Raw genomic sequence first — 22,517 nt, forward strand, 5'->3', positions numbered from 1 at the left:
TGTGGTGATCTGGGGGGGGGATCATTCTCATCTCTCCCAGTGTATGTGTGGTGGCCGGGGATGGGGGGGGTCATTCTCATGTCTCCCAGTGTATGTGTGTGACCCGGGAAGGGGGGGTGTCATTCTCATCTCTCCCAGTGTATGTGTGGTGGTCATTCTCATCTCTCCCAGTGTATGTGTGGTGACCGGGGATGGGGGGGTCATTCTCATCTCTCCCAGTGTATGGGTGGTGACCGGGGTAGGGGGGGGTCATTCTCATCTCTCCCAGTGTATGTGTGGTGACCGGGGAGGAGGGGGGGTCATTCTCATCTCTCCCAGTGTATGTGTGGTGACCGGGGATTGGGGGGGGGGTCATTCTCATCTCTCCCAGTGTATGTGTGGTGACTGGGGATGGGGGGATCATTCTCATCTCTCCCAGTGTATGTGTGGTGACCGGGGATTGGGGGGGGGGGGGGTCATTCTCATCTCTCCCAGTGTGTGTGTTGTGACCGGGGATGGGGGGTCATTCTCATCTCTTCCAGTGTATGTGTTGTGACCGGGGATGGGGGGGTCATTCTCATCTCTCCCAGTGTATGTGTGGTGACCGGGGATGGGGGGGACATTCTCATCTCTCCCAGTGTATGTGTGGTGTCCAGGGAAGGGGGGGGGGGGTCATTCTCATCTCTCCCAGTGTATGTGGTGACCGGGGATGGGGGGGGTCATTCTCATCTCTCCCAGTGTATGTGTGGTGACCGGGGATGGGGGGGGGTCACTCTCATCTCTCCCAGTGTGTGTGTGGTGACCGGGGATGGGGGGTCATTCTCATCACTCCCAGTGTATGTGTGGTGACCGGGGAAGGGGGGGGGGTCATTCTCATCTCTCCCAGTGTATGTGTGGTGACCGGGGAAGAGGGGGGGGTCATTCTCATCTCTCCCAGTGTATGTGTGGTGACCGGGGATGGGGGGAAGGGGGGGGGGTCATTCTCATCTCTCCCAGTGTATGTGTGGTGACCGGGGATGGGGGGGGTCATTCTCATCTCTCCCAGTGTTTGTGTGGTGACCAGGGATGGGGGGAAGGGGGGGGGGTCATTCTCATCTCTCCCAGTGTATGTGTGGTGACCGGGGATGGGGGGGGGTCATTCTCATCTCTCCCAGTGTATGTGTGGTGACCGGGGATGGGGGGGGGGTCATTCTCTTCTCTCCCAGTGTATGTGTGGTGACCGGGGATGGGGGGGGGGTCATTCTCATCTCTCCCAGTGTATGTGTGGTGACCGGGGATGGGGGGGGGGGTCATTCTCATCTCCCAGTGTATGTGTGTTGACCGGGGATGGGGGGGGTCATTCTCATCTCTCCCAGTGTATGTGTGGTGACTAGGGATGGGTGGGGGGTCATTCTCATCTCTCCCAGTGTATGTGTGGTGACTAGGGATGGGTGGGGGGTCATTCTCATCTCTCCCAGTGTATGTGTGGTGACCGGGGAAGGGGGGGGGGTCATTCTCTTCTCTCCCAGTGTATGTGTGGTGACCGGGGATGGGGGGGGTCATTCTCATCTCTCCCAGTGTATGTGTGGTGACCGGGGATGGGGGGGTCATTCTCATCTCTCCCAGTGTATGTGTGGTGACCGGGGAAGGGGGGGGGGGGGTCATTCTCATCTCTCCCAGTGTATGTGTGGTGACCGGGGATGAGGGGGGGGTCATTCTCATCTCTTCCAGTGTGTGTGGTGACCGGGGAAGAGGGGGGGGCTGTCATTCTCATCTCTTCCAGTGTATGTGTGGTGACCGGGGATGGGGGGGTCATTCCGTGTCAAATTATCGCAGCTTCCAACCCGACCGTCTCAGATTTCCATGAAATTTGGTAGGATTATAGACGGCATAAAGTAACTTTAATAATATGTAACATTGTAGTCCTCAGTGATACTCGGTGCTCGTGCTATAAGGCTGCATACATGACACAAAATGTAACATTTATGCTGTAAGGTCACCTAATACCAATCATAACTTTGTTTCTCATTGTGGTAGAACGTTCATGTTGGTCTCATTTTGAAGCTCAGGGTAAATAGTTTTCTTATAAAAAAACTAGTTTTACATTTCAAGGTCACATGATTTGACCTTGAATATCTAAAAAAAAAGTTGTTTCAATTTTTTTGTGCATAAAATATGTTCTACACTTACATATATTCTCTCTCTGGTATAACTTTAATATTGGGAAGCCTTTGAGAACAGGAGTAAAAAATATGAAGTTCGGCAGTTGTTCCCTTCTTGCACTAACCATGCAACTGGCAACTTCAGACCTGTCTTGTAGTCTCTCTGTGTTATAGGGATGGCCATCTGTGGTTTTCCATCGCTTGTCACCATCGGTGATGCAATAACAATCTATGGTGAACCATCGATGGTTTGCACCACTCAGTCTGGCTGCAGCTTCTGCAGTGAGAAGTAGTGATACTAGACCTGCTTGGCTCCGGGAGGGGGTAATATCCCTGTGGTGTGTGGCTAGGGATATTACCCAGCATTACAAGCGGCGCAGCCACGCGGTCACATCATTTTTGCCCCGCCACCACTTCACAATGCCGAGATTACTGGCATAGTGAAGCAGAGGGTGTGGCCATGATGACACAAGCGTTGCCCGCTCTTCCAAGGGGGCCCGGGAGCACCACGTGATTTTTAGGAGGCTCTGAGATGTTTTGGGAGAATAGGGATGTATGATACAAGGGAGTAAAACAGTTTATCTATAACAGGTTCCCAAACTCAGGGCCTGATTCAGAGCCGGACGCTCTTTGAGAGCGCTCGCTCTGAATCGGGGCGTCCCTGTTTTTTTTTAAAGATTTCCTCCTGGCCGCTCGCTAAGCACTTCAAAACAAGGAATGCCCGCCCTCATTCAGAGTGAGCGATCGCTTCTTGCGAGGGCCCAAGTCTTTTCTGCCAAAAGTGGAACCCAATGTGTTTTTTTTTTAATTTCTGCTCATGACACAAAGCTTAGCCCCGCCCCCTGGCTGTCCGCTGAGCTCAGTCTCCTGTTTTTTAGCTTGCTAGACACCCGGCAGGTGTGGTGACCAGGAAGGGGGGAGTCTTCCTCACACAGTACGGGGTATGCGTGGTGACCGGGGCCCATTGTCTGAGTGTACCAAGCTGTATCTTGCAGACTCCCATGTGAAGCGTGTGCGATCTGTCTGTGACGTTCCCGGCAGCGCTGTCTCTCCGCGTTTTCTTGCAGGTACAAGGTGTTGCGGAAATTCTGTTACTAAGTGCTCTCTCATTGGGCCTTGTTCTGAGCCGCACGGCGTCTGCTCGCAATACAGCTGTCTACGTAGTCGAGCGATCCTATGCAACTGCGCATGCGTGACAAAGGGCTCTATTTATTAACATTATTTTTACTAAAATAAAGTGAAAAAGGCTGTTTTGTGCTTTCACACCCTTTTCACATTATTTTAGTATCACCTGTAGTTATTACAGGGCAATTGGAGTAGAATTAGTAAAATTCTACTCCAACCCCTAAGTATCTAGTATTTAGTAAACCTGATCGCATTTCCCATAATTGTAATGGGAAATGTGATCCGACCACAGTTACTAAAAATAAATTATAAAAAAATACCGGGGGAAGCCCTGTGATAATAACGCTACCTGGAGGTGGCGTTATCCAGGGTCTCCCCCGGTTACCGGGCTCCCACTCTGCTCTAACGGGGAGAGCAGAGGCGGGAGCCGGTACCAGTAATCGGCTGTGTGGTCTAAACAGACCGCAAGCTGATTACTGCAAAAAAAAAAAAAAATTTAAACATTTTTTTTTTACTTACCCGAATCCAGGGACCGGGATGGCTCCTCTCCAGTCAGCTGGTCTCCCACAGTGCCCTGCTGCCCGGTCATCAGGTGATTGGGTCCCAGTGCAGTATGGGAGATCACCTGATCGGGAAGCCCGGAGAAGATCACCGGAGGCCAGGAGGATGCAGGTAAGTGTAATGAAGGGAGGGGGGGTCGCGGGGGTCCGCGATCGCGGGGGGCGGGGCTTAGCGTCGGTGGGGGGTAGCAGCGATGGTGGGTCGGCGCATGCGCGGGCTCTTAGTCGTGGTATTTTTTCCGAATACACCGCAACTAGAGTGCGGATGGGATCCGCAGGGACAGTGCTTTATCGCAAGCTCTGTCCCTGCAAGGGATTTATAGTAAATCCCTGTGATATTACCTGAATTCGCAATGCGAATTCACTCGGTAATATCACACTACAATCCGCATTCAATATGCCAGAGACTACACACAAAGACGCTGATGCCATCCGGTTAGATGGTATCACAAATTTGTCTGAAATGGGATGGGCGTGACTGGGTGGTGGCTAGTAGTGCACACAGACATGGGCGCATTATCGGAGTGTCAGCGAAAGTGGCTGCGCTCCCATATATAGAACCGCCAATAGACGCTGGTGCGCGCATTTAAGCATGTGACTCAGAATCGGCCCCATTGTGTTTATGGTCTGACTGTTCCCCCGTCTGTCTCTGCAGCGTTTCGGAGAATGATTCCTCTCACCGCCGTCTTCTGGTGATGGAGATCCGCTGCGGTGGGTTACTGTTCAGCTCCAAGTTCGACTCTGGAAATTTGGCTCGGGTGGAGCAGGTGGAGAGGTCAGATGGTGAGGGGGAGACGCAGAGCGGCAACTGTGGCATCGGCAATGTATTTGGCAGCTCGTCGTCCATCCCAGACTACGAGTTCAATGTCTGGACCAGGCTGGACTGTGCTGAGACAGAGCATGAGAATGGAAACAGGTGGGTGGTTTGGCGCTGGAGGCGGCCCGGCGCTGTGCACAGGTCCTCCCTCAGCTCCCAGAGACGTGTGTGATATGGTGGCTGGTTCTCCAGGACAGGTCTGTTCTCTATGGACACCTCTGGCAGTGTGTGATATGGTGGCTGGGATCTCCAGGACAGGTCTGTTCTCTATGGACGCCTCTGGCAATGTGTGATATGGTGGCTGGTTCTCCAGGACAGGTCTGTTCTCTATGGACACCTCTGGCAGTGTGTGATATGGTGGCTGGGATCTCCAGGACAGGTCTGTTCTCTATGGACGCCATTGGCAGTGTGTGATATGGTGGCTGGGATCTCCAGGACAGGTCTGTTCTCTATGGACGCCATTGGCAGTGTGTGATATGGTGGCTGGTTCTCCAGGACAGGTCTGTTCTCTATGGACGCCTCTGGCAGTGTGAGAATGGTGGCTAGGTATAGCCTGCGTGTATACATTATAGATCTATAGTCTGCGTGCATACATCATATATCTATACCCTGCGTGCATACATCATATATCTATAGCTCCCGTGCATACATCATATATCTATAGCCTTCGTGTATACATCATATATCTATAGCCTGCGTGTATACATATATCTATAGCCTGCGGGCATACATCATATATCTATAGCCTGCGGGCATACATGGTATAGCTATAGCCTGCGGGCATACATCATATATCTATAGCCTGCGTGCAGCTTTGCAATTGTGATCCTTGCTGAATCAGGCCCTGTGTTCTTGTTACGCCTGTGTTTTTTTCTCTAATTTTGTAGAGCTTGCTTTTATTTCCTGCTCTCATGCTGCATAGGACTTCATTTCATGTGTGACTCTCGCTCTACTAGAGTGCCTTTAATATCTGGGGCCAAATGTAATAGGGTGAGAGTGTAGAACATGTGAGAGTTTAGCAGTAACCTCTCACATTGGTGGAGTTTTATCTTCAAAATTGGAAACACCTGGATGAGAGTTTAAATTGTGAGTTTTTTTTAGTCTACAAACAAGCGAGTTTCCATGTTCTCAGACTCTATTACATTGGGCGAGTTTCCATGTTCTCAGACTCTATTACATTGGGCGAGTTTCCATGTTCTCAGACTCTATTACATTGGGCGAGTTTCCATGTTCTCAGACTCTATTACATTGGGCGAGTTTCCATGTTCTCAGACTCTATTACATTGGGCGAGTTTCCATGTTCTCAGACTCTATTACACTGGGGGAGTTTCCATGTTCTCGGACTCTATTACATTTCTAGAGTATCCATGTTCTCTGTCTCTATTACATTGGGAGAGCTTCCATGTTCTCTGACTCTATTACACTGGCCGAGTTATCATGTTCTCTGTCTCTATTACATTGGGTGAGTTTCCATGTTCTCTGTCTCTATTACATTGGGCGAGTTTTCATGTTCTCAGACTCTATTACATTGGGTGAGTTTCCATGTTCTCAGACTCTATTACATTGGGCGAGTTTCCATGTTCTCAGACTCTATTACATTGGGCGAGTTTCCATGTTCTCAGACTCTATTACATTGGGCGAGTTTCCATGTTCTCAGACTCTATTACACTGGGGGAGTTTCCATGTTCTCGGACTCTATTACATTTCTAGAGTATCCATGTTCTCTGTCTCTATTACATTGGGAGAGCTTCCATGTTCTCTGACTCTATTACACTGGCCGAGTTATCATGTTCTCTGTCTCTATTACATTGGGTGAGTTTCCATGTTCTCTGTCTCTATTACATTGGGTGAGTTTCCATGTTCTCTGACTCTATTACATTGGGCGAGTTATCATGTTCTCTGTCTCTATTACATTGGGCGAGTTTCCATGTTCTCGGGTTCTATTACATTGGGCGAGTTTCCATGTTCTCGGGTTCTATTACATTGGCCGAGTTTCCATGTTCTCGGACTCTATTACACTGGCCGAGTTTCCATGTTCTCGGACTCTATTACATTGGGCGAGTTTCCATGTTCTCGGACTCTATTACATTGGGGCAAGTTTAAAAAGTGTAAGAGATTACTGCTAAACTGTCACATTATCTAACCTCTTACCTTGTTACATTTGGCCTGTGATCTTTACTGGGTGTATCTCTTACTCACTGATTGAAACGGTCTCTTTAAAATCTCACTGTCTTTGGCTGCATGCTTTTCCCTGACCTCTCGCGCTCTCTGGCTGCATGCTTTTCCCTGACCTCTCGCGCTCTCTGGCTGCATGCGTTTCCCTGACATCTCGCGCTCTCTGGCTGCATGCTTTTCCCTGACCTCTCGCGCTCTCTGGCTGCATGCTTTTCCCTGACCTCTCGCGCTCTCTGGCTGCATGCTTTTCCCTGACCTCTCGCCCTCTCTGGCTGCATGCTTTTCCCTGACCTCTCGCGCTCTCTGGTTGCATGCGTTTCCCTGACATCTCGCGCTCTCTGGCTGCATACAGTTTCCTGACCTCTCGCGCTCTCTGGCTGCATACAGTTTCCTGACCTCTCGCGCTCTCTGGCTGCATGCCTTTCCCTGACGTCTCGCGCTCTCTGGCTGCATGCCTTTCCCTGACCTCTCGCGCTCTCTGGCTGCATGCCTTTCCCTGATGTCTAGCGCTCTCTGGCTGCATGCGTTTCCCTGACCTCTCGCGCTCTCTTGCTGCTTGCCTTTCCCTGACGTCTCGCGCTCTCTGGCTGCATGCCTTTCCCTGACGTCTAGCGCTCTCTGGCTGCATGCGTTTCCCTGACCTCTCGCGCTCTCTGGCTGCATGCCTTTCCCTGACCTCTCGCGCTCTCTGGCTGCATGCCTTTCCCTGACGTCTAGCGCTCTCTGGCTGCATGCGTTTCCCTGACCTCTCGCGCTCTCTGGCTGCATGCCTTTCCCTGACCTCTCGCGCTCTCTGGCTGCTTGCCTTTCCCTGACGTATTGCATTCTCTCCGCAGGTCCTGGTTTTATTTCAGCGTGCGTGGAGGAGCTCCAGGGAAGCTTATTAAAATTAACATAATGAACATGAACAAGCAGAGTAAACTGTACAGCCAGGGCATGGCACCTTTTGTCCGCACTGTCCCCATTCGGTCTCGCTGGGAGCGCGTCCGTGACCGCCCCACCTTCCAGGTACTTTGCACTTTCTTTAGAACTTTGTGACTCTTGTTAGATAATAGATCTCAACCTACATGTCTGCAGAATCTTGTTTTCTACTTCAGGTTCCTTAGGGTCCACAGGTGACCTTGGGGTATAGATGATGACGTAGGCATCGGGCACCATGCAGTTAATTTTTTTTCCCCCAGGATGCACTGGTCCCCCTCCATACCCCGCCTTCCAGCCAGGGCATCACTCAGTTTAGTGTGGTGCCCTGACCGGAGAGAGGTTGGGGAGCACCGGGTTTGCAGGGGGGCTATCAGAAGAGCCCCTGAAGTTTGGATACTGCTGACTGGAGTCAGCGGGTTTGAGTGGACGGCCCTGACAGTCCAGCGGACGTCAGGACCTCCGCTCCTCCCCCCCCCCCCCCTGCCGGAGCGGCGTCCCGGCTCAGTTGTGAGTCTCGGCGGGAGCGGTGTGTCCCTGCTAGCAGGACACGTCTGTTCCCAGGGCTGCAGCGGCAGGGAGGGGGAGAAGATAAGACTGCGCACGGTCTCCCAGGACGGGAGCTGCCGCCGCCGCCGCAAGGCAGCCCTTTGTTGCCGGGCCGGGGACGTCCACGCCGACCAGCAGTGGTGCCCGGCCCCCCATACCCCGGCGTCCACTAGGCCACCAGGGACAAGTAACTGCTGGGCTCTGGAGGAGGAAGGGCCCGGCGTCCCCGGCGGTTCTCAGCCTAGCCGGGAGAGATGGCACGCCTGCACAACAGCCGGCCCCTCCCCCCCACTCAGCGCGCCTTTGCTCCTCTCTCAGGCCATGCTGTAGTGGACTCCTGCTGCAGACACCACCCACCAGCAAGCGTTCGGTGGCCATTTTCTGACTCCCAGGCAGCGGTGAGTAGCTTGTGTCCTGTGTCCCCCTGCACACTCTGATTCCCGGGTCTGGTATGTAGTTGCAGCCTTCATTAACCCTTTTGGTTTTGAAGTTGATCTGCAGCAGTTTTTACCCTTTCAGCCTTCAATGACTTTAAGGTTTATATAAAGTGCCAGGTAGCGCTGAGTTTTTTTCTCCTGCATTGTTTGTGACTGTTGCTAGCATCTGAGTGTGTCTGCTTTACTTTCTTCTAAAAATAAAGTATATTGCTGTACACTATTTTTCCGTTTAACCTCTGACTTGCTGTCCAGGTCTGGTTAGGTCACAAACAGTCTCTGTGTATAGTGTTACTTGTACCCCTATTTACACAGCTATATATCCTTTCACCATGTCCAGCAGTGGAGATAATACCCGGGTGTCTATCCCCGCCTTGCAGTCTTGTGTACGATGTGCTGCTGGCATTGGGGAGACTGATGTGCTGCGTGAGGGTTTATGCGGTAGGTGTTATATCCCTCTAGGTCCCTTTTCAGTCCTATGGACTGCGCAAGAACCCCCGTGGGCATGCTTTGCTCAGGCACTGCAGACGCTTATGGTTCGCATGGCTGTGCCCCTTGTGCTCCCCCAAATGGGGTCTTCACGGCATCCCCTGCTTCTGGCTCCTATGCCACAGATCCAGTTGGCACTGCAGGTGGTTAATGTACCAAAGGGGTCTCAGGTCAACCTGTCTGCGGGCTCTGACCCTGATTCACTATCTAGGACCCCTAGGGTGCTGACAAAAAGGCCTTCTGTGTCTCCTCGTCATCCCTATGGGGACGAGGATGACAGGTCGTCCGAGGGTGATGGGGTGCTTCCAGAGTCTGACTCGGAACTATCCCCAAGGGATGAGCAGCACAAGTCCAGTGTTTACATTCCGGACCTGGTCCGAGCAGTAAAAGAGGTGTTGGTCATTGAGGAGGAAGATGCCCCTCAGGCTGTTAAATCTGAACATCCCTTGTTTAAGAGGGTTAAAACTTCTACAGCCATTTTCCCTCTGTCAGATCAGCTAGTGGATCATCTGGAGGAGGCGTGGAAGGCTTCGGTGAGGCGGTTCCAGCCGCAAAATCGCCTGGTTAATACATACCCCTTTCCTGAGGAGTACTTCAAGAAATGGGTTTCACCTCCTGTAGTGGACTCCCATGTAACACGCTTAGTCAGAAGTGCGACCTTACCTATGCCTTCCATTGCGTCCTTAAAGGACTCGACTGACCGGAAGGTGGAAACTGCCTAAAATTCCATTTACTTCTCGTCGGGAGCAGTGGCCATACCATCTATAGCTATCTCTTGGGTAGCTAGGGCCGTGGAATCCTGGGCAAATCTGTTGGAGGAGTCCATGTCTCCTGATGCTTTAGAGGACCAGCTGTCCCTGGTGGGCAAGATACGTGACTCGGCTGCCTATATGAATGAGGCAGCTCTGGATGTCAGCTTGTTATCCTCAAGAGTGTCAGCCGCGGCTGTCATAGAGCGCAGGTCCTTATGGCTCCGGTGCTGGAGGGCGGATGCGGACTCTAAGAAGGGTCTGGAAGTTTTACCCTGCAACGGGGAAGTATTGTTTGGCCCAGATCTAGACAAGATCGTGGACACTTTAGCAGCGGCCAAGTCGGCTCGTCTGCCTTCAGCCTCAGTCCCCTCTGGTTCCCGAACTCCCTCCTATAGGGCGCAGACTAGGCTCAAAAGCCAATCATTTCCCAAGCAGATGGCTGTCAGGAAGACTGGCAGACCCAAAAAGCATGCTTGGAGTACAAGGCGTCCAGCCTCTAAACCAGATGACAAGTCCACAGCATGACGGGACGGGCCTCCCTTTGGGGGACCCCACAGTGGGAGGCCGACTTCTTCTTCAGTTTGCCCAGTGCTGGCATCAGACCACAACAGATGCCTGGGTAAGGGAAGTGGTCTCTCGGGGCTATGCCCTCTCATTTCGCAGCCGGCCCCCTCACCAATTCTTCCACTCGGATGTCTCCAACAAGGACAAAGCCTTATTCATACAGGAGGCGGTATATTCCCTGCGCAAGGCAGGAGTGATTGTCCCAGTACCAGAGCCCCAGCGGGGCATGGGGTTTTATTCCAACTTGTTTTTGGTGCAAAAACCTAATGGGACCTACCGCCCTATCCTGAACCTCAAGTGCCTAAACAGGTTCCTCAGGGTTCCTCGTATCCAGATGGAGATGCTACGCACTGTCATACTGGCTATGGAACCGGGGGATTTCATGGTATCCCTGGACATCCGGAATGCCTATCTGCATATCCCTATTGCGGCTTCGCATCAACCGTTTCTCAGGTTTGCTGTGCAACAGCAAACTTCCAGTTTCAGGCGTTACCCTTTGGCCTATCCACGGCCCCTTGGGTATTTACAAAAATTATTTCAGTGATGGCATCCCATCTGCGGCTGCAGGGGATCATCCGCCTATTACCATATCTGGACGATCTGTTGCTCCTGGCAGGATCTCCATAGGTGCTTCTCCATCACCTTCAGATGACCATCTCGGTGCTTCAGTCGCATGGATGGGTCATAAATTACAGATGAGGCCTTCCGGATGTGGACCTAATGGCCTCCTGACACAGTTACAAGCTGCCAGTGTACTGATCGAGGACAAGAGACGCAGGCGCCCTACTAGTAGATGCTCTGTCGGTCAGGTGGACCTTTCGGTTCGCGTACCTTTTTCCTCCAGTGTCCCTTCTTCCTTGCGTACTCAGAAAGTTCAAGCAGGAAGGAGGCAGGCTCCTACTGGTGGCTCAAGCGTGGCCAAGGAGGCACTGGTACTCAGACCTTCAGAGTCTGTCAGTAGACACTCCGTGGCTGTTACCTCAACGCCGGGACCTGTTGTCACAGGGTCCCTGCCTTAACCCGGATGTGGGTCGATTGGCTTTGACGGCATGGCCCTTGAGGCATCCCTTCTAAGGTCGAAGGGCTTCTCTGGTGTGGTACTTAACACCTTAATGAGTGCGCGGAAGCCAGCCTCTGCCAGGATTTACCACAGAGTGTGGCACTCCTACTTTCAGTGGTGCACCCCTAGAGGGTATGACCCTCAGATGTTTAGGATTTCCAGGCTACTGGCTTTCCTCCAGGCAGGCCTGGACCTAGGACTCCACCTGGCTTCACTGAAGGTACAAGTCTCGGCCCTGTCAGTGTGGTTTCAGAGACGGATTGTGACTCTGCAGGATGTGCGCACCTTTTTACAAGGTATGCTGCGGATTCAGCCACCTTTTGTGTACAGGAATGTACCCACCCTTAAGGGGAACTGCTTTGGGACATCCCCAAAGTCACCTGTGGACCCTAAGGAACCTGAAGTAGAAAAGAGGAGAAATGGTAAGAACTTACCTTTATCTCCCTTTCCACGAGTCCTTAGGCTCCACTGGGCACCCGCCCTTACGCCCTGTACGGTAGCTAAGGTGTTGTCTGGTCTACAGTCTCTGTCTCCTTCCTAGCGAGAATGTGGTTCTTGTATGTTCCAGACTTCCTCCTCTCTCACAGTACTCTCCTCCAGCCTCTGGCTTTCTACTAAACTGAGTGATGCCCTGGCTGGGAGGCGGGGTATGGAGGGAGACCAGTGCATCCTGGGGGAAAGAAATTAACTGCATGGTGCCCGATGCCTTTGTCATCACCTACACCCCCAAGGTCACCTGTGGACCCTAAGGACCTCGTAGAAAGGGAGATAGCAAAGGTAAGTTCTTACCATATCTCCTCTTTTCTCTGGCTGCATGCGGTTCCCTGACATCTCGCGCTCTCTGGCTGCATGCGGTTCCCTGACATCTCGCGCTCTCTGGCTGCATGCGGTTCCCTGACATCTCGCGCTCTCTGGCTGCATGCGGTTCCCTGACATCTAGCGCTCTCTGGCTGCATGCGGTTTCCTGACATCTCGCGCTCTCTGGCTGCATGCGGTTCCCTGACATCTCGCGCTCTCTGGCTGCATGCGGTTCCCTGACATCTCGCGCTCTCTGGCTGCATGCGGTTCCCTGACATCTCGCGCTCTCAGGCTACATGCGGTTCCCTGACATCTCATGCTCTCTGGCTGCATGCAGTTCCCTGACATCTCGCGCTCTCTTGCTGCATGCGGTTTCCTGACATCTCGCGCTCTCTGGCTGCATGCGGTTTCCTGACGTCTCTCGCGCTCTCTGGCTGCATGCGATTCCCTGACGTCTCTCGCGCTCTCTGGCTGCATGCGGTTCCCTGACTTAGCAGTAGCCATTATATGGCAAAAAGAAAACCAGGAGTGGAATTTCGCTAATAAAACCATAAGTACAGTATATTAATGTGGCGGCATGAATATAATTATCAAGACACATTATATAAAACATTTAATACACTGGTATAATGGAGCAAATAGACTAATGAAAAATACAGTGCCTTGCAAAAGTATTTACCCCCCTTGGCTTTTTACCTATTTTGTTACATTACAACCTGTTATTTCTTTTTTTTTTTTATCTGAATTTTATGTGATGGATCTGCACAAAATGGTCTAATTTGGTGAAGTGAAATGATAAAATATATATAAAAATAATCTTTATAAATAAAATTCTGAAAATTGGCATGTGCATATCTAATCGCGCCCTTTGCTATGAAGCCCCTCAAAAGTTCAGTTACCTTCAGAAGTCACATAATTAGTGAAATGAAGCCCCCCTGTGTGACATCTAAGTGTCACATGATCTGTCAGTATAAACGCACCTCTTCTGAAAGGCCCCAGAGGCTGCAACACCACTAAGCAAGAGGCATCACACCATGAGGACCAAGGAGCTCTCCAAACAAGTCAGGGACAAAGTTATTGAGAAGTACAATTCTGGGTTGGGTTATAAAAAAAAATATCCAAATCTTTGATGACCCCCCGGAGCACCATCAAATCCATCATCATCAAATGGAAAGAACATGGTACCACAACAAACCTGCCAAGAAAGGACCGCCCACCAAAACTCACAGACCGGGCAAGGAGGGCATTAATCAGAGAGGCAGCACAGAGACCAAAGGTAACCCTGAAGGAGCTGCAGAGTTCCACAGCAGAGACTGGTGTGTGACCACAATAAGCCGTACACTCCATAGAGCTGGGCTTTATGGAAGAGTGGCCAGAAAAAAGCCATTACTTAGTGATAAAAATAAGAAGACACGATTTGAGTTTGCCAAAAAGGCATGTGGGCGACTCCCCAAATGTATGGAGGAAGAAGGTGCTCTGGTCAGATGAGACTAAAAGTGAACTTTTTGGCCACAAAGGAAAACGCTACGTCTGGTGCAAACCCAACACATCCCATCACCCCAAGAACACCATCCCCACAGTGACACATGGTGGTGGCAGCATCATGCTGGGGGGATGTTTTTCAGCTGCAGGGACTGGGAAACTGATTCGAGTCGAGGGAAAGATGGATGGTGCTAAATACAGGGATATTCTTGAGCAAAACCTGTTTTAGTCTGCCTGTGATTTGAGACTGGGACGGAGGTTCACCTTCCAGCAGGACAATGACCAGAATCATACTGCTAATGCAACACTCCAGTGGTTTAAGGGGAACCATTTAAATGTGTTGGAATGGCCTAGTCAAAGCTCAGATCTCAATCCAATTGAGAATCTGTGGTTAGACTTGAAGATTCTGGGCCTGTTTCAGACCCGGTCGCAAGCGCTGAGCGCTCGCCACCGGGTCGATGGTGGCCCAGAGCGCATGCGCACGACGGAGCCGGCTCCGTCGTGCGCATGTGCGAGACCCGGATAGCGACGGCAAACAGTCGCTCCGGGTCTCGTACCAAAGGGGGCGTGCTGTCGATGTTGAGTGACAGCACACCCCCTTTGGTGGGCGGGCCGGGGGGGTGGCTGCCCAGACGGAAGCGTTCCCATGTGAACGCCTCCGTTTGAGGGCGGCCCCACTGACATCACGAGTGATGTCAGTGGGAGAGATTTCGGCTCTGTTAGAGACCCTACCACAAGGGTCTCGTTGCAAGCCCGATGGTTGCGATGGTCTTGACCATCGCGACCATCTTCCTGGCCGCTCGCTATAGCTGTGGGTGGTCACCTACAGCTATGCGAGCGGCCAGGAGGCCGTTGTAAAAAATAAAAAAGACCGTACCTGATTCAGAGCGAGCGAACATGAAGGAGCTGGAGCAGTTTTACCTTGAGGAATGGCCAAAAAACCCAGGGGCAAGATGTGGCAAGCTCATAGAGATTTATCCAAAGCGACTTGTAGCTGTAATTGCCACAAAAGGTGGCTCGACAAAGTACTGACTTTAGGGGGGGTGAATAGTTATGCACGCTGATGTTTTCTGTTATGTTGTCCTAAATGTTGTTTGATTCACAATATAAAAAAAACACAACGTCACAGTTGTCGGCATGTTCTATGAATGAAACGATGCACACCTTCACACATTCCATTGTAATTCCAGGTCGTGAGGCAACAAAACATGAAAAATGCAAAGGGGGTGAATACTTTTGCAAGGCACCGTACATCAAAAAATATTCAGAAATAAATACTGATATACAGTCAGGTGCATAAATATTGGGACATTGACAGAATTTTCATATTTTGGCCTCTATTCACCACCACAATGGCTTTGAAATGAAACAAACAAGATGTGCTTTACCTGCAGACTTTCAGATTTAATTGGAGAGTAATTACATCCAAATCAGGGGAACGGTGTAGGAATTACAATGGTTTCTATACGTGCCTCCCACTTTCGCTCACCTTGCCGGCTTCAGGCTCACGCTCCCTCACCTTGCCGGCTTCAGGCTCACGCTCCCTCACCTTGCCGGCTTCAGGCTCACGCTCCCTCACCTTGCCGGCTTCAGGCTCACGCTCCCTCACATTGCCGGCTTCAGGCTCACGCTCCCTCACCTTGCCGGCTTCAGGCTCACTCTCCCTCACCTTGCCGGCTTCAGGCTCACTCTCCCTCACCTTGCCGGCTTCAGGCTCACGCTCCCTCACCTTGCCGGCTTCAGGCTCACTCTCCCTCACTTTGCCGGCTTCAGGCTCACGCTCCCTCACCTTGCTGGCTTCAGGCTCACGCTCCCTCACCTTGCTGGCTTCAGGCTCACGCTCCCTCACCTTGCTGGCTTCAGGCTCACGCTCCCTCACCTTGCTGGCTTCAGGCTCACGCTCCCTCACCTTGCTGGCTTCAGGCAGGCCCTATGCTAGAAAGAGATTAATTTCCTGTCCGGAGTTTGGTCCCGGCATGGAACAGATTGCATGTTGCTTACAGCGTGTTTGTTCTCCCTACAGATGGTGGAAAACCAGTTCATCCTGTCTTTTGTCCATCGCTTCCTGGAGTGCCGCGGAGCCACCACCTACTTTGCCTTTTGTTTCCCTTTCTCTTATGAGGAAAGTCAGGAGATGCTGGCGGGGCTGGACGATCGCTTCGCCGACTGTAAACTCATGTCCCCCGGCAGGTACATCGCCCACAGCCAGCGCTGGTATTAATCATGTTATAGATTACAGGCTGCTAGCAGTAAGTTTCTATTTATACCTGAGGTTGTGGGTAGTTCCCATTGTTCTGTGCAGTAGTGTAATGATTTGTGGTGTCCAGGCCGCCCCAGATCAGCGGGTACATAGGAATATGGCACACGAGCCCTCCATTGCTTACTGTATAGAATACATCTCTTTCTCTCTCGCGTGCGCTCTCTTGTGCGTGCTCTCTCTCTCGCGCTCTACTCCCCCCTGCTTTAGAGCAATTTGTTCTGATACAGGCCCTTGTGATTCCAGCTCTCTGCTTTTGTACCTTCTAGCTTGGTGGACGATATTCATCCCCTCCAATATTATTGAACCTTACATAGAATGCTGGTTCCCATCGCTAACCGCTGTAGATTATATGCTGAGTTGTTTATCGTGAATTGTTCTCTATATTAATATATATATAATTATTCTATTCTCCACATGTCTTCAGTGGCTAAGGAGACTTGTAGTTGGACATCACAGTAGACCATCTCTCCACTTACACGTCTTCGAATAATATACAGTACTGTGCAAAAGTGTTAGGCAGGTGTGTTAGCAATTAACCAAATGCTAAGTGACTGAACAGAAGAGAAATCTAAATCCTATCAATATTTGGTGTGACCACCCTTTGCCTTCAAAACAGCATCAATTCTTCTAGGTACACTTGCACACAGTCAGGGATTTTGTAGGTTTATAGTCAGGTGTATGAGTAACCAAACAGGTGATAATGATAATCACTTTCATATAGAGCTTGAAACGCAGTCATTAACTGAAACAGAAACCGCTGTAAGGATTCTGCCTTTGAACCTCTATACACCCCTGCCTATACCTTCTGATATCCTGCCTATAAACCTCTAAGGTTGACGCTGTTTTGCGTACGCAGTCATACAGTAAATAAAGACTCCAGACCTAGAACCTGTGGTTCCAAAGCACAAAATATTATTCAAGTAAAAGTACAGTCAGTTGCACGCTAGTTATAAGTACAATTTGGCGCAAAGGAATTATATAGATCCAAGTACAGTTCTACATACGCAGCGCTCTGGACCAGATGTAGGCATCAGCAAGAAACCCCTCGTCAATCAGCATTCAGCACGAAGACCATACCCCCCAGAAATAAACAACACAATAGAGAAGGTTGTTGCTAATACCATTGGTCCTAAAGGAGAAGGCATATGTTACAAGGCATTTAACAGGTTGGTTCAAATAGACACGATCCAGCCTCTAACAACTGGTGGTCTCTGGTTTCCCGCCTCCTGCAAATCCTAACAGTTGGTCATATAATGTACATATTGTTGCTTGATGTCTCTGCGGTCCATAAGTTGAGAATGCATGTTGCGATCTCTCCATCGATATTACCGGAATACTGTTGAGAGAGTACGCATCAGTACAATACCAAACATGGCTTACTTATCACGTATAAAACCTTAGTTACGAAATAATCTTTATTTCCTAGCAATTATAGTAAATGTGCATACTTGAATCTTATACCTTAAAGCTTATGGAACCTTGTATGTGAATATGTAATGTGTGAGTATGTGGGGTTTGATGTAAAGACTCTAGTTAACTTGGGGCAGATACGTGTGCATGAAGCTAATATTCAGCGTTTTCATACAGGATCTTATGCATTCGCTAATATGCGACTAGTTAACAGCGCAATTGTGCGTATTAATGTGTGTATGAGAAATGGTGAAAGATGCAATCGCATGATGCTAATAGTAATATCGCCACATGTACTAAAGTGTGAGGTTATCCAAAATGGCGCTTGGGCGGCCATTCACAAAATGGAGTCTTGCGGCCAGTCGCAAGATGGCGTCGCTGCGATCCAATTTTAAACTGATCTTGTCTCAGCCAATAATCCAGCTTCGACAAGCTGTGTTGGAGGTTTAAAACTGGGTGAGGAACAGCCAAATTCTGCTACAAAGGTGAGGTTGTGGGAGACCGTATAATGTCACAGGTCATACACCGTGGCAAGACTGAGCACAGCAACAGGACACAAGGTGGTTATACTGCACCAGCAAGGTCTCTCCCAGGCAAAGATTTCACAGCAGATTTGGGGTTTCAATATGTGCTGTTCCGGCTCTTTTGAAGCAACACAAAGAAACGGGCTACGTTGAGGACTGTAGACGCAGACACATCAAATTGGAGGTGCCATCATCTCAGAACTGGCAGACTCCAGTGGGACCCAGGTACACCCATCTCTTGTTCAGAGAAGTCTGGCCAGAAGTTGTCTTCATGGAAGAATTGCGGCCAGAAGCCATACCTTCCACGTGGAAACAAGGCCAAGCGACTCAACTATGCATGAAAACATAGGAACTGGGGAGCAGAACAATGGCAGCAGGTGCTCTGGACTGAGGAGTCACAATGTGAGATATTTGGCTGTAACAGAGGCAGATTGTTTGCTGAAGGGCGGGAGAGCGGCACAATAATGAGGGTCTGCAGGTAACAGTGACGCATGGTGGAGGTTACTTGCAAGTTTGTGGCTGCATTTCAGCAAATGGAGTTGGGGATTTGGTCAGGATTAATGTTGTCCTCAATGCTGAGAAATACAGGCAGGTACTTATCCACCATGTAATACCAGTGGGGAGGCGCAGGACAACGACCCCATACATACAGCCGATGTCATAGAACTATATTCAGCGTGAAGAAGAACAAGGAGTCCTGGAAGTGATGATTTGGCCCCTACAGAGCCCAGATCTCAGCATCATCGAGTCTGTCAGAGACAGAAGGATCTGAGCAAGCTACATACACAGAAGGTCTGTGCTTAGTTCTCCAAGATGTATGGAACAACCTCCCTGCCGAGTTCCTTCAAAATCTGTGTGCAAGTGTACCGAGAAGAACTGATGCTGTTTTGAAAGCAAAGAGTGGTCACACCAAATACTGATTTCATTTAGACTTCTCCTCTTCTGTTAGTCACTTTGCATTTTGTTAACTAATAAAAATAAACTAATAATACTTCTATGTATGATAGCATTCTTACTTTGCAGCATTTATTCTACACCTGCCTAAACCTTTTGCACAGTATTGTATGTAACTCATATGTGATTTCCTCAGTCTGTGTGTATATACATAGAGTATGTTACTGTGAACGCAGCGGCAGGTCCCCACCTCTTGTCCTGTCCATCCTGTGGTTAAAGCCAGATTAGTGGGCGCAGCGGCAGGTCCCCACCTCTTGTCCTGTCCATCCTGTGGTTAAAGCCAGATTAGTGGGCGCAGCGGCAGGTCCCCACCTCTTGTCCTGTCCATCCTGTGGTTACGGCCAGATTAGTGGGCGCAGCGGCAGGTCCCCACCTCTTGTCCTGTCCATCCTGTGGTTACGGCCAGATTAGTGGGCGCAGCGGCAGGTCCCCACCTCTTGTCCTGTCCATCCTGTGGTTACAGCCAGATTAGTGGGAGGACATTACAGGCAGAGCGCTGGCTTTGTGTCGTTTATCCCGTCTGCTTCTCTTCCTCTGTCCCCAGCTGCTCCCCAGACTCCATCTACTATCACCGCGAGCTGCTGTGTCACTCCCTGGAGAGGCTCCGCGTGGACCTTCTCACCATCACCTCCAGCCATGATATGATGGAGGAACGTGAGCCCCGGCTGGACAAACTCTTCCCAGACCGCTCCAGTCCCCGGCCTTACCGCTTCAGCCGGAAGAGGGTGAGTGTCAGCTCTTTAGCCCAGGAATTAGATAGAAGGTGCAATGACCCGGAGTGGTGGCCGTAATACTAAGAACAGTGCTTAGTGGCATTGCCGGTGGGACATGATGGATTAGTATACACGTATTAGAGGCCAGAGGTACTGTGTGGCTCCTGCAGGTCACTGGCCCATTCCATGACATTGCTGCGACCTGAGAGAAAAGAACTCGTCTGTGTCATTGCTGAGTAGCTGCTGCCCCTTCCTGACTCTCTGCCATGGTTCTGGTGTATGGGCAGGGGTATAGCATTATGTGTATGATAGCTGGTGCCCCTTCCTGACTCTCTGCCATGGTTCTGGTGTATGGGCAGGGGTATAGCATTATGTGTATGATAGCTGGTGCCCCTTCCTGACTCTCTGCCATGGTCCTGGTGTATGGGCAGGGGTATAGCATTATGTGTATGATAGCTGGTGCCCCTTCCTGACTCTCTGCCATGGTCCTGGTGTATGGGCAGGGGTATAGCATTATGTGTATGATAGCTGGTGCCCCTTCCTGACTCTCTGCCATGGTCCTGGTGTATGGGCAGGGGTATAGCATTATGTGTATGATAGCTGGTGCCCCTTCCTGACTCTCTGCCATGGTCCTGGTGTATGGGCAGGGGTATAGCATTATGTGTATGATAGCTGGTGCCCCTTCCTGACTCTCTGCCATGTTCTGGTGTATGGGCAGGGGTATAGCATTATGTGTATGATAGCTGGTGCCCCTTCCTGACTCTCTGCCATGTTCTGGTGTATGGGCAGGGGTACAGCATTATGTGTATGATAGCTGGTGCCCCTTCCTGACTCTCTGCTATGGTTGTGGTGTATGGGCAGGGGTATAGCATTATGTGTATGATAGCTGGTGCCCCTTCCTGACTCTCTGCCATGGTTCTGGTGTATGGGCAGGGGTATAGCATTATGTGTTAGAGCTGGTGCCCCTTCCGGACTCTCTGCCATGGTCCTGGTGTATGGGCAGGGGTATGGCATTATGTGTATGATAGCTGGTGCCCCTTCCTGACTCTCTGCCATGGTTCTGGTGTATGAGCAGGGGTATAGCATTATGTGTATGATAGCTGGTGCCCCTTCCTGACTCTCTGCTATGGTTGTGGTGTATGGGCAGGGGTATGGCATTATGTGTATGATACCTGGTGCCCCTTCCTGACTCTCTGCTATGGTTGTGGTGTATGGGCAGGGGTATGGCATTATGTGTATGATACCTGGTGCCCCTTCCTGACTCTCTGCCATGGTTCTGGTGTATGGGCAGGGGTATAGCATTATGTGTATGATAGCTGGTGCCCCTTCCTGACTCTGTGCCATGGTCCTGGTGTATGGGCAGGGGTATAGCATTATGTGTATGATAGCTGGTGCCCCTTCCTGACTCTCTGCCATGGTCCTGGTGTATGGGCAGGGGTATAGCATTATGTGTATGATAGCTGGTGCCCCTTCCTGACTCTCTGCCATGGTCCTGGTGTATGGGCAGGGGTATAGCATTATGTGTATGATAGCTGGTGCCCCTTCCTGAGTCTCTGCCATGGTCCTGGTGTATGGGCAGGGGTATAGCATTATGTGTATGATAGCTGGTGCCCCTTCCTGACTCTCTGCCATGTTCTGGTGTATGGGCAGGGGTATAGCATTATGTGTATGATAGCTGGTGCCCCTTCCTGACTCTCTGCCATGTTCTGGTGTATGGGCAGGGGTACAGCATTATGTGTATGATAGCTGGTGCCCCTTCCTGACTCTCTGCTATGCTTGTGGTGTATGGGCAGGGGTATAGCATTATGTGTATGATAGCTGGTGCCCCTTCCTGACTCTCTGCCATGGTTCTGGTGTATGGGCAGGGGTATAGCATTATGTGTTATAGCTGGTGCTCCTTCCGGACTCTCTGCCATGGTCCTGGTGTATGGGCAGGGGTATGGCATTATGTGTATGATAGCTGGTGCCCCTTCCTGACTCTCTGCCATGGTTCTGGTGTATGGGCAGGGGTATAGCATTATGTGTATGATAGCTGGTGCCCCTTCCTGACTCTCTGCCATGGTTCTGGTGTATGGGCAGGGGTATAGCATTATGTGTATGATAGCTGGTGCCCCTTCCTGACTCTCTGCCATGGTCCTGGTGTATGGGCAGGGGTATAGCATTATGTGTATGATAGCTGGTGCCCCTTCCTGACTCTCTGCCATGGTCCTGGTGTATGGGCAGGGGTATAGCATTATGTGTATGATAGCTGGTGCCCCTTCCTGACTCTCTGCCATGGTCCTGGTGTATGGGCAGGGGTATAGCATTATGTGTATGATAGCTGGTGCCCCTTCCTGACTCTCTGCCATGGTCCTGGTGTATGGGCAGGGGTATAGCATTATGTGTATGATAGCTGGTGCCCCTTCCTGACTCTCTGCCATGTTCTGGTGTATGGGCAGGGGTATAGCATTATGTGTATGATAGCTGGTGCCCCTTCCTGACTCTCTGCCATGTTCTGGTGTATGGGCAGGGGTACAGCATTATGTGTATGATAGCTGGTGCCCCTTCCTGACTCTCTGCTATGGTTGTGGTGTATGGGCAGGGGTATAGCATTATGTGTATGATAGCTGGTGCCCCTTCCTGACTCTCTGCCATGGTTCTGGTGTATGGGCAGGGGTATAGCATTATGTGTTAGAGCTGGTGCCCCTTCCGGACTCTCTGCCATGGTCCTGGTGTATGGGCAGGGGTATGGCATTATGTGTATGATAGCTGGTGCCCCTTCCTGACTCTCTGCCATGGTTCTGGTGTATGAGCAGGGGTATAGCATTATGTGT

The 22,517-nt window shown here is 50.7% G+C and overlaps 1 protein-coding gene across 2 annotated transcripts in view; it reads left to right on the top strand.

Moving 5' to 3' along the window:
- AGBL5 (AGBL carboxypeptidase 5) overlaps window positions 1-22,517 on the top strand; it is a 195,445-nt gene that overhangs the window by 13,083 nt on the left and 159,845 nt on the right. For both annotated transcript variants that reach the window (XM_088460553.1, XM_088460554.1), the window contains exons 3-6: window positions 4,461-4,721; window positions 7,634-7,805; window positions 15,867-16,033; window positions 19,536-19,716. In XM_088460553.1, the coding sequence (XP_088316679.1) occupies window positions 4,501-4,721; window positions 7,634-7,805; window positions 15,867-16,033; window positions 19,536-19,716 (741 nt within the window). In that variant the 5' untranslated portion in view covers window positions 4,461-4,500. The remainder of the gene's footprint in view (window positions 1-4,460; window positions 4,722-7,633; window positions 7,806-15,866; window positions 16,034-19,535; window positions 19,717-22,517) is intronic.

Source organism: Taudactylus pleione, unplaced genomic scaffold, assembly GCF_031769625.1.
Source record: "Taudactylus pleione unplaced genomic scaffold, aTauple2 ptg000050l, whole genome shotgun sequence".
NCBI classification, from domain to species: Eukaryota; Metazoa; Chordata; class Amphibia; order Anura; family Myobatrachidae; genus Taudactylus; species Taudactylus pleione.